The sequence below is a fragment of the Canis lupus genome, chromosome 20 (assembly GCF_003254725.2).
Source record: "Canis lupus dingo isolate Sandy chromosome 20, ASM325472v2, whole genome shotgun sequence".
Lineage (NCBI taxonomy): Eukaryota > Metazoa > Chordata > Mammalia > Carnivora > Canidae > Canis > Canis lupus.
In genome coordinates, this window is record NC_064262.1 from 19,316,989 (window position 1) to 19,329,753 (window position 12,765).

At 35.2% G+C, this 12,765-nt stretch overlaps 1 protein-coding gene across 5 annotated transcripts in view; it reads right to left on the reverse strand.

Annotated features, from left to right (window-relative positions):
• Window positions 1-3,689: 3,689 nt before the first annotated feature.
• Window positions 3,690-12,765, reverse strand: part of PPP4R2 (protein phosphatase 4 regulatory subunit 2) — a 53,178-nt gene continuing 44,102 nt past the window's right edge. For all 5 annotated transcript variants that reach the window (XM_025456586.3, XM_025456584.3, XM_025456587.3 and 2 more), the window contains 6 exons: window positions 11,890-11,983; window positions 10,243-10,280; window positions 9,290-9,364; window positions 8,895-9,038; window positions 7,811-8,100; window positions 3,690-7,557 (listed from right to left, as the gene is read on the reverse strand). In XM_025456586.3, the coding sequence (XP_025312371.1) occupies window positions 7,241-7,557; window positions 7,811-8,100; window positions 8,895-9,038; window positions 9,290-9,364; window positions 10,243-10,280; window positions 11,890-11,983 (958 nt within the window). In that variant the 3' untranslated portion in view covers window positions 3,690-7,240. The remainder of the gene's footprint in view (window positions 7,558-7,810; window positions 8,101-8,894; window positions 9,039-9,289; window positions 9,365-10,242; window positions 10,281-11,889; window positions 11,984-12,765) is intronic.

The window sequence follows — 12,765 nt, forward strand, 5'->3', positions numbered from 1 at the left end:
TTGCAGGTTGCCCAGCAGAAGCCAAAGCCATGCAAACAATGGAGAAATCACAAAATTCATCAGAAGAGATGAAGATGGCAAGCCAGCAGAGACTTGTTGTGACTGCTCCATGTGCGATGCAGGAATATCGCTAAGCATGTGTCAGATTTCAATGGGCAGCTTATTTTCCTACTTCACATAAAATCATAGTGTCTCTTACGATTTTAAACGGCTGGAAATACAGCATGTGGTTTGCCTAACAGAAAATTCCCCCTCCTCTCCTCCACCACACCTTAGGGACAAGGGTGTCTATTTCCCACATTGCTTACTAATTTTTTAAGGAATCCTTAAAGTTCAATGGTTTGTTTGTTGTTTGTTTCTTCACAAAGTGGGGGTAAGGGAGGAGAGGCTGATTTCACATGTCCCCATGTCAAACTGCCCGAACAGAGTGAACAGTGGCCACAAATGAAAACTTTATGGGCTCTCAACCAGGGAAGCTGGTTAAATCAAGTATGGTTATCCACCCACTGAAATACTATGCAGCTGTTAAAACGACTGGCGTGGCTTTGTAAGTACTGAAACACACGTATTACAAAAATATATTAAATAGGGCAGGAAAGGTAAGGTGCCTCTTGCTATGTGTAATGTGCACATTCACTACAGAAAGGAAGTCGGGGAGACCTCTAGCAAGTAAGGCTTTCTTCCAATGGTCAAGATCTAAGATAAGGTTGGGACCTCATCCTTCTCTTAGCCATATGCAATGATCACACAGCCCGCAAATGGCAGAGCTGGGGTTCAAATCCAGGCAATCTGGGTCCAGGGTCATTGCTCTCAAGCACTATGCCCTGTTAGTGAGAGCATTTCCCTCAGGGTTGAGGCGGGGATATGGAAGCAACAGTAGTAGGACAACCACCACCCAGGGTACATATACTCCTTTGAATTTTTGCCAGGTGTGCATTACTAATTTTTAAGATAAATTTTTAAAATTATATACTGAAAATATCTTGTTGGGAAACCATGGGTGCTGGAAAAAGTAAGGTGAAACCAGACAGTGAAATATGGAGTGTGAAACCAAATGCTTGGGTTCAGGACTGGCAAAGTCCCTCAATGTACCTAAACGTGGGCAGTCTGAATGGCTCTGAGAAAGTTCAGAAATGTGGAATAGCTTCCTCTCCGCTGGCCTCACTCTAATTTGACAGGCCTTGCAAGATGAAAGGATCGGAGCATAAGGAGGGTGAAAAACATGAGATTTTGGAGTCATGAACCCCTGATTCTCATTCTGACCTTGCCCCTTTCAAAGGATCCCAGGGCAAGTTGCCTTCCTTTACCTTAGCTATCTGTAAAATGGGGCTAATATTATACACCTCATAGGGCTGATGGGAAGGTTAAAAGAGGTGACACAAGCTAAGGATAAGAGGGGCATAAAGCAAGTGCTCAATTAGTGCTTGCTATTATTATTCTGTTATTGACCAGGATTGAAACCTCAACTTTGATTCTGGTGAAACTGTTGTTTTACCCAGAACAATACATATGTTCCTCTCCATGTTTCTCCTTAAAAGAAATGTCAGATCCTGGGCGGCTCAGTTGGTTAAGCATCTGACTCTTGACTCTGGCTCAGGTCATGATCTCCCGGTCCTGATCAAGACCCAGATCAGGCTCTGGGCTCAGCAGGGAGTCTGCTTGAGAATTCTCTCTCCCTCTGCCCCTCCGACTCATGCGCTGTAATAAATAAAAAAGAATTTCTTAAAATATCAGATCCTGATCTATTCCCCTAATTACACTGAATGCCCAGAGTCCTGCCAGGTAGATACTCTTATTTCCCCACTTCAAAAATGAGAACACTAAGGCTCAAAGAAATAATATAGCTTACCCAAGGTGGTCCCGCTGGGGAAGGCAAACCACACTTACCATCATCACTGCAACTCCTATGCCCTTCTGTTCTGCCCATGACACCTGCTACCTCCCTGCTCATCTCTCAAGGCCGAATCTGAGAAGCCTTTCCAGACAGCCACAGCTGCACTCAAGTGAGGTCTCTCCTGTGCATCTTTTCGTCACAGACCACCTTTAGTTAAAAACTTGCATTGCTTCTTGTTCTCCAAAGGTGACTGAATTCCTCTAAGATAGGAAATACATCTACTCTTTTAGCTCCCTCGAATACACAACTCCTACAAGTTGCTATCCAATTTAATTTTAGGTATATCCAGTCAAGGTGAAAAGTGGGAGACTATGTATTCCTAAATGCACATGGCAATTGTTACACCATCAACTAAGCTTACCCTTTCATGCTGTAGCATTACAAGAATTGCAAAGAAAAATATCCGAAATGAAGATAGCCCAATACTGACCACTAACCCTCAAATTCTCAGCAAATATATGCAGCATTAACACTTGCAAGCCCATTCAACTGCATTTCTTGATGCAATTATCAAGTCCTATCATACCACATTAAAGCAGATTTGGCTGGTTTGACTATACGTCCCACTTAGAGAAACACCTGCCCACTATCAGGTGAAGGTGTGTTGTGCTTTTCTATAGGCCAGGGAAGGCTAATCCTACAGACCTAAGTCTTCTGTTATTGGGACACTCATTTGCTGGTGATTCAGTCTACCTGCCTGTGGATTTCCTGTCAAGGGCATCCAACTGTGAGTACTGCTCTCAATTCCATAAACCTAGCAGCAAAGAAAGACTTCAGGGATGAATTTACAACCCTTCAAGTGGGAAGAAAGTAACTGTAGGATTAGTAAATTTAGGAATCACAAAATGAATTGTGTAGACAGTATCCAAAGTCCACCTGATTTCAACTATTAACCACTTACCAAGTATAGGACTAGCTTGTCGAAGTAGAAAAATTAGTAAAATAGTGGAGTGGGTAGACTGGGAAACAGGGAATTGCCAGCATTTGTGTCACATTAGTTTAAAAATCCATTGCCTTTGGGAAGAAAAAGCCTGTTAAGTTTACAAATCCAACTAACCACAAACTGTACTGCTGAATTCTGAACTTAAAAAAAAGTCTGTTGCTCTAAAACAGAATACAACAGGAAACAGTATTCTAGACAGGCAAGTGGCCAAAGTTGGTGCATCTTCTTCCTATTTAGTGCAATAATCAGACTTCGTATCATTATCCCAGAACTCTGCACTACCAATCCCATTTACTGAATAATAAAGTTGACTGGGGATAAATTACAGATCAAATATGAAGAAACTGCAACTCAAGAATATTTAAATTCAAACGCATGCTAATTAGTACTATCTTCTGAATCAAAGCCTCAAGTGTCACCTACTGTGCAAAATACATAAAGAAACAAGAATCCAGTATTCTGAGAAAACAATCCATTCTCTCCATTTTAGGGCAATTCTGCACTTCTAATGATGTAGTCGTCTAAAGGAAACATTTCTAAAATGAGCCTAATACAAATGTTGTAGATCTGTGCATGCAAATTAGTGCCAAATTATGCCAAGAGAATTTTTTACAAGGTAAATCAGGATTTTGTCAGATACCAGGTTTGAGTTGTCCATTCAAACCAGCTGTACCCTCCCTGTGGAAATACCATCATCACTTAAACAGCTACAATAAAACAAAGCATTCTTTTTCCCTTATAGACCAGGAAATGCTTATGGATCCTAAACCATCTGAAGTGACTGGGGAAGAGGAGCTGGGAGAGAAGAGGTGTGAACTATTATGGTAAATAAAGTAATTCCACACATAAAGATATTCTTCTAATTTATATTTTATTGCATTATGAAAATAATACATTTGGCAAAGTAATCTAGGCTCCAAATTGAAATAAAATTCTGAAGAAAGTGTACTGATTATTTTGTAAATGTGAAATATTAGATGTATCCTAACCAATACATACTAGCATTCTTATTAGGCCAATAATCCAATAAACCTAATATAAGAATTCCACATAAAATCACAAGGTGTTTTTGCATTCATCCATTGTATGATTAGCACAAATCTCGAGAGAACTGAGCTTCATTTGATCAAAACCCATGTCATTAAGAAACTCCTGTTCAGAAGACAATTTGAAACACTAGCCAAAATTTTTATTTCCTTTGGTTCTACAAGTTGCATTTTCATCCTTATCACGTTACATTTCTCATAATCAAACATTGTAGCAGCTACAGGTTCTGCCCAGTACCTTTATAAGTAAACTAGTATATTACATTTACATTATTTGAAAAATTACTGATTTTACAAATGCAAAAATGCATAAATACATGCCTATCTACACCGGCAAAACAAAGTACTCTGAACCTCCATGCTTCAGGCTGCACCTTCTGGCACAGGAATTCTGGGATGCCTTTCCAAGCCAAAGGGTTATGGCTCCTGATGGGGAATTCCACTCCTCTGTCCACACTGCTGAAAGGCGAAGTTACAGTAAACCCTAACTAGGTTAAATTTACCTAATCAACATTTAAAATAGGACATTTTCCACTACTCATTTCTGTTCTGCTACATTTTCAGAACTGAATAGATTTTTAAATGTACTAGGATAAGGTTTTCTTTTTTTAAAAAGGGAAAAGTGCTAAAAACATATTACATATATTCTGTATCCTCATCAGCATTTCCTCTTTTTACATGTTGGGTTCAGAGTCTAAATTCTAACAGGTAAACAAACTGCTCAAGGCCAAAAAAAAAAAAAAAAAATTAAATCACTGAGGTCTTGCTTCTTCATTTAGATCTTTTAATAGGACTTTGCTGATATGTTAAGAAAATGTGCCTAAAATTAGCCTTTAAAAAATCCACATCCGTATCAGTTACTATTAGAACTGACGTTTCCATCAAGCAAAGTCTGTGTAAGTGCACCTATGCATACTTGCGGAAATCTACTTCCAAATGGGCATCAGTATCTTAAACCAGCTGAACAAGGTTTCCCAGTTTAACTACAGAAGTATCTCACCTATCCTAAAGGAGATATCCATGAGCATTCTACAATTATCTGTATAAACAGCAACAAGTTCGATCTATGATCAACATATGAATATCTAATAAATATTAAAACTATTAAACTATAGATTAAAATGCAGATCTCTCATAGAGTTAAGTGATGGCATTTTGGTACATTCACCATTATTTGTACTTTATTTAATAAAGAAATACATTTGCCCTTGCAAAAATAGCAATTGCAAGTTTACAAATAAAACCACAGACCTCAAAGTCATGACGCTAAATCTTCAACTTATAACCAACAGAAGTAAATTGATTTGTTTACAAATGGTCCATGGCACAATCAAAACAAAAAAATATCAAAAGGTCACAGGATCTTAAAGAATATGTTTATTGACAATAATTTCATAAATATTCTAAAGAAAATTTCAAAATTTCTAAACTTAAAATGTTTAAAATCTGTTCTCATTGGCAAAATATCCCTCAACAAAATAACAGGTCAATAGGTCACTACAAATGAATGTCACATTTAAAATTTGCTTCATTTTAACATTTTTGCAAAAAAATTTTTTTTAATTTACAATGTGTGATTTTTCTCCCCTCCTGGGTACAATAAATCAATATTCAGTTTTTACTTCAACTACTAGACATATTCTTAAATATTTCATTTAGCTGCTGTGAACCTGACAGTCAAGTCAGTCAGTAGTATATTACCCTATAAACATAAACGGAGCCAAATTATTTTGGTAATTTTAGTCATAGCAATTTAAGTAGTCAAAATGCAAAAGCTGTGGTCACCACCCACATCACCCCAAAGATTATGATACAGTGTCAGAAATTGTTTGCATCAGTTTTATAAGTTCATCTGCATACTTCAGGTATCTGAAACTAAAAAAGGGATTCTTTTGTATTTTGATAAAAATGTACTCGAATATTTCATAACATTAATATTTATTGCTTTATATGAATACTGTATTGAAAGCCCAAGCATTCAGTTTACACACAGAAATTATACAATTATATACCGCTTCACAAAGGCAGTGAACACATTACAGTCTACAAAATCTACTTTACAGAAATTTAAAAATTCTAAATATCAAAAGGTACAGCTGAAGAAACAGGTATAAATTTGGCAGCCAGTAATTTTGACAGGGAAGTTGCAGCTTGCATGACTTTAAATATGTGAATTTGAAAATATTGAGTTTAGAGTAATCATTGTGCTTTGTGTTAATCTGAAAAATATAACACTGGCTGTCGAAGAAGCATGTTCAAAAATATTTAATTCACTTCAAAATGTCATACAAATTACGGTGGTTTCTATGCACCCCTAAAGCTTCAGTCATTTAGCTCCAGTACATTACTATAGTAATATATTAATTCTTCCAGTACAGTGGGGTTTCATACCATTGACATTTGCATACTCTAGAATAATTTAGAAAGAAATGTGTAATATTCACAATGTTCAGAAAAGCAAGCAAAAGGTCAAGGAACCTGCCGGGTTCTTCTGAGATGGTCTCATGTCAGCATTCATTCTACAAAATAGTAAGCTAATGTTTGAACACAGTTTCCAAGATAAAGCATATTTTCTCATAAATAATGAAGTCTTTTTCTCAGGCACCTCAGAAGTATACAAAAGAATTTTAGTTTGAACAGATCTCTTGGAATGTGTTTAACCTGGTATTTCAACAGACTTATTTCCAGGGTTTCACAAGGGCCAGATTTTATTTGAATTACTCAGAAGAGAAACTGAAACTGTCTTCTGAAAGAGGTGAACTCAATCATTACCAATAGAAAAAGTATCCACTGTATTCATCTCTTATAGAAACAGAAAAATATAACATTTCCCCCCTTAGAATAATATATATATATGTATGTATATATGACTTAAAGTTCCATTGTACATAGTCAAACAATAAAATCTGGAAACCAGCATGAAACCCTATAATTCACATGTTAAAATGTTGAAACTATGACCAAAATATGAAAACTGCTAGAGTTGTCAGAAAGAGACAGACAAAAGATTTCTTGCATATGTATAAACTAAATGTGATAATCTCCAAAAGGTTTTCAAAATTATAATTATTACCTTCCAGTTTAAAAACTTTAATTCTTAAAAAAAAAAAAAAAAAATCTATACACAAACCACTGATTTGACCAGACCGAAAAAAAGTCAGCGGTACGCAGGACCCAGAGGAGCTGATATTCACAGTTCTTACATGTACAACTCTTTCAGGATTTATCCCATAAAGTACTTTATTTTACAACCTGCTTCTCTTGTAAAACTAAAGGTCCACTTTATTACATAAAAGTTTTATACAGTGTAAAACCAGAACTGTATGTAAAATACTGCATCTACGTGTTTCTAAATAGTTAGTCTTGTTCCATTGGTTCATCTGTGACTTCTGTGGCTTCGTCGTCATTTTCCATGGATGACTCTGAGAGAATCTCTCCAGTTTTACTGGAGTTGGATCCTAATTCTTCTGTCTCATGGCAATCAGAACCACTACTTACAGGGCCTGTATTTTCACTACCTTCAGAATGTAAATCTTTCTCAGCTTGAGTCAGATCAGATTCCTCCATTTGATTATTTTCCTCAGAAGTCTCTTCATTCACAGTTAAGGCATCATCAGATTCTTTTTCTTGATTTTTTCTTTCTGGGATCATTTCTCTTGATGTCATAAAAGACTCTAAAAATAAGCAAATGTTGTTGTAGTTAAATTTTATTTTCAAAATACCTCCACAGTTAAGTTTCATGAATTCTGATATTCTACAGTTCAAATCATATCCCCTGAAACTCAGCAGCAACTACATACAGGTGGGAGAAAAGCCCAACATCAGCATTAAAAGGAGTTCCATTATGTTAAATTCTTTCACGCAAAATGAAGTACAAGAATTTGAGGATCTCCTTACTCCACCCTTTTACAGATGGTCTCTAAATACCTTCTTCTTCCTCTTCTTCCTCTTCTTCATCCTCTTCTGTACAGTGCTGTCTGGTACAACTACTTTCCTTGTCTTTATCCTGAGATGATGATGATGCTTCTGTTTCTTCTACCATAACTGAAGCAATTTCACTGGAAGATGTTTGACTGGCTGTCTCTCTGACTTCACTTTCTTTGTCAAACCTGAGTCTTTTTACCTCATGCCCCTCGGCCTCCACAGCATCTTCATCTGGATGTTTATTTTTTATAGGGCTCACTGAGGAACCTTCGGATTCAGATGTCGCAGAGTCACTGTAAATGTTTTTTTAAAGTGTCATTAATAATATTGTTTTCTTCATCTTCCACATTCTCATTTTTAAGGTCTAATAATTTTTAAAATTTTTATTTCAGTGTCAAAGTTAAATTATAACATCTGGGCAGAGAAAAACACAAGAGAATAATTTCTTTTTTTTTTTACGTTGTTACATATATTTTTTAATTTATTTTTTTTTAATTAGAGTTCAATTTAAGAGAATAATTTCAAGGGGACCTAAACTTCTCATGAATATTTCCCACTAAAGCTAGTCAACAAATTATAGGACATTTCTGTTCAATTCTCCAGTTAAATGTCTTCCTGTAAGAGAACTCCAAGTGTTCCAGATGGACATACTCATTAAAACCGCTCACTGCTCTCCTTAATGTGATGCAGAAAATTTGAGATGGGATATAAATAAAGTTTCCTTTAATGATTTACAATGAGAAAAAACTCAAAAAATTTTCAACTCATGTATAAATCTTTTCTCTTTTCAGGTTCCTTTCAAAACCAAAAATCATCATAACTTATAACCACTTTATTTTCTTAAGATCCTGTTTATAATAGGATCCCTCCCACATTAGCAGTTTTAAGACATTTCCATGAACATGTTCATATGCTAATATGCCGAAAAGGTCCAAAAGACAGACAGCTCCTAATACCACACACTAAAACCTTGCTGAGTTTCCTTAAAACAATACTATGTATTGAATAATGAGTACTGAAAACAATAGATAAATGTCAACCTATTTTGAAAACATTTTTTGTTTTTAAATATAAATCACATACAAACCTGTGACTTTTGTCCTCATTTTGCTGTAAGTTTGACTCTTTGCTGTCTGTGCTCTCAGGCAAGCCATTTGTTGTCATGGGGACTGACAAAGAAACCTTTGGTCGATTAAGTGGCCTGGGTGTTCCAGGTCCATTTATATTAGACCTAGGGTTAAGATAAATGAACATCATTTTCCTATTTTGGTTAAGAAGTCACCCTCCCAAGGTTTGCTTATGTGAACACATCACGGAAGTATTTACTCTAAATTGGACTTTCAGGTTTATGGGCTGTAAAATTGTTTAGTATATATTATATCTTCCATAAAATGCCCAACTTTATTTAAGAAAGTATACTGAACCTGCTTCTCAAAATTAGGAAAATGCAAACTCTCTGGATATTAAAATCAGTAATCTCACCGTTCAGTGTAACTTGGTGAATTTCCAGGAAACATAACACCATTCATTCGATTTAAACTATTGGAATTGTTTTTCCTATGAGAAAAGAAGAAAACACCATTATAGTTTGTTTAGTTTTTTTTTTTTTTTTTTTTTTAACCAAAAGAACCATAGGCCTAAAAGATCTTTTGTATGATCTCACGGTCACAGAACCAAACAGAATTCTGTGACACAGAATTATGGGATTACCTTAATCTCATTTAACCCAGGTATATTCTTGTGAGAGTTCTAAAAACAAACTCAGTTATTGTCTATGAAATCACAGAAATTTTATAAACCCAGTGTTTCTCAACAGTTGACAACTTTCTCCTTTCACCTCCCCTTCACCTAGCCCACAGTCCCACAGGATTTTGGCAATATGAGAAGACATTTTTTAGGGAAAGAGGGGTACACTACTGGTATCCAGTAGGTAGAAGCCAAGGACATTGTTAAACCTGCGGTAATTCCCATGGTAACCACTCAAAAGAAAACATCAACAGTGCCAAGGACTGTGTCTTAAATCAATACATTAATTTGCTATATAAATCTTGACAACTGGAAATACTTTTCCATCACAAAGAGGAAAGTCATCAAGTAGCCATTCCAGACCTAGGACTTAAGACCTAGAGATGCCATGGTAAGGTATTTAGGATGGGATCTCAGGGCCCTGAGTACCAAGACAGTATATAAATCCACAAATGTTAAGATTATAGTAAACCAACAAATCACTTTAATCCAAATCTCTTCACTAGAAAGACATAAAGGTCATATCATTGGTAATATTCTACTTGAGGGACTGGGGAGTAGGTTTACAAGTATTTATAGATGTCATCCTGCTTCCTTCCATATAAAATAAATGTAACCTAATTTTAAAGACATATTAGAAATGATATATTAATTAGTATATACAGAAATGCAAAAATCTCTATACTTACTCTGAAGAAGGATAAACACAGCTAACAACCATCACATTCTGCAATAACAAAAATTGATGCTTTAATATGAGAAGCACTATGACAAAGTTTAATCATTTGTTTTTAAGCGCTCAGAATCCTGGCAGATGAAGCTCCTATCTACTCCAATTTTCACTAATACAAGAAATTAAATGGTTAAAAACACGAACTTTTAAAATCAAACAGAAACTAAAACAGTAACAGACTATATCTAATAACCTACTAAACCATTTGCTCCTTTTGCTAGTATTATTTTAACTCAACTCTAGCTACTTTGAAGCCCTGACATTATATATCAGATGTAATTCTGTGGAACCACACTCTTATTTGAAATCAAAATCACGCTGAGGTATTTAGAGAATAAAGTATTTAGGCCAAGTATAATGAATTTCCTTAAAAAGCAGTACCCAATCAAAAACTTGATGTGTAGTAGCATCATACACCCCAAAAAGGAGGCTCAGACCTTTTTAATAATATAATCTTCCAAAGAGTACCAACTTTATTAACAGTCAATATTCATTAAAAATGTAGTATGAGTCAGAGTTAAATGTTTTACATTTGATCCCTTCCACAGCCTGATTATTATCCATACTTTAAACCACGACTTAGGTTATGTAGCTGATCCATGGTCACCTAACTATGAAACATTGAAACCCTGATTTGGTGAGAGGGTCACTCTTGGTACAACTACTTTACCCCTTCATTCAAATTATTGAATTCTAATTATTCTTCACTCTAATTATTAAGAGTCCAATAAGCGGAAATAAGTACTGATGACTAATCATCTCAGTTTCTGGCCCTTCAGGAATCTTATTAAATCAAGGGCATGGTAGCTCAACCAAACTAATCTAGTAAGGCCCTAGTATCTATTGTAAACATTAAGTAATGGTTTTGGATTCTTGCTTCAAGACAAAAATACACTGAGTTTGAATTAGAACCATAAAATGAACACTGGCCTATGTTTTAGGATCAATCAAAGAGGGAATTAGCCACCCACTAATCTAATCTTGGTCTAATCTTGGTTCCCACAGGGCTCCTTCATTGGTTCTTTACTCCAGACATGTAAATTTCCTACTTTTCATTTCCTCAAACACCTTAATATCTTCGTTCATCACACTGTTTCTTTGCTTCAAAATGTCCTTCTCTTACAACTACAAATATCCCCTATCCTACATAAAAACAATGCTTGCTTTATTCTTAAGTCTGATCTACATCTTTCTCAATATCTAAGGTAAATTTTTGCATCAGATTTCCCAAAGTTGTGCAACTCCGAAATCCAGAAAGAAATGAATTCAATGGGTAAACAAGCATGCAAAACACAACTGAAGTTAAAATATCAATTATGAACTTCGCAGAGCCTTTAATGTTAATGTATACTAGGAATTTTGAGGAGACAATAATAAGCTGCTTTCCTCAAACTTAACTGATCACAAGTCCTCCCTCTGGGTCCCTCTTACTAAATCTCGCTCCAAAACTTAGTTTTTCCCAAATTAGGAAAACAATTTGGGAAAACTTTCAGGTAGGTTTCAGAGAACCTATTTGAAGAACAGGAGCCTGAAACAGCTTAGTCAGCACTCCCTTCTGAAATAGAACTGAAGTTTAATATAATCCCAGTGATAAAATAAATACCTTCTCTACTCCTCTGAGAAATTTGTCTGTTCCTGTATAGTTTCTCCTTGGATCTGTTAGCAATTCACATAGTCGCTGAATGGTAAAAGGGATACTGCAAAAGAATATAATTTTAAAGTTTGAGGTCATTAATTATCAAGAGAATTAGGAACATTATTACTCTTACTATTTAAAGATTTATCTAGTCACCCATGTATTAAGCGAGAAAAAGAAAATGCTGTAATAGGGAGATGAATAGATGAGTGACTTAAAAAACAGGCAAGACAATAAGCACATCTATCTATCTTTTTAACAAGAAAATCCTTTGCCTTAAAAAGCTATTAAAAAAAGGCACACAAAATTTTTCAAGTTTCAAAACTAATGGAGAAATAAATATATTTTAACATTCTGCGTATGATAATTTTAAGTTTACAAGAGAACACAAATAATAATCAAGTTACAGTTTATTAAATACAGGAGCTTTTCCTCAAGCATTCCTTTGCACATAAAGATTTCTTTACAGTGTCTCCAAATAAAACTACAAATGTTATCAGATGGAAAAGGCAAATGATTCCAATGAAAAAGTATTATAAATAGGATTCTACTCCATAGTTAGTTTTACATACACTGTATTTCATCAGAAGTAAAATACACGCAAACACAGTATTTTGATAAGTGCCTTACCATAGTCAAATTTTCACTTGATCATACCAAATACAAAACTGAGAGTTGGAACTAAAATCATTCATAAATATTAAAAAAAATTATCTCACATACTATTAGCATTCCTCAGAATTACAATCTGAACAGCAAACATGAATGCATTAAATAGGTCAAACACAGCTAAAAAGTACAAACATAAACTTCAAACCTCAGTATTTGCCATTCAAATCTATT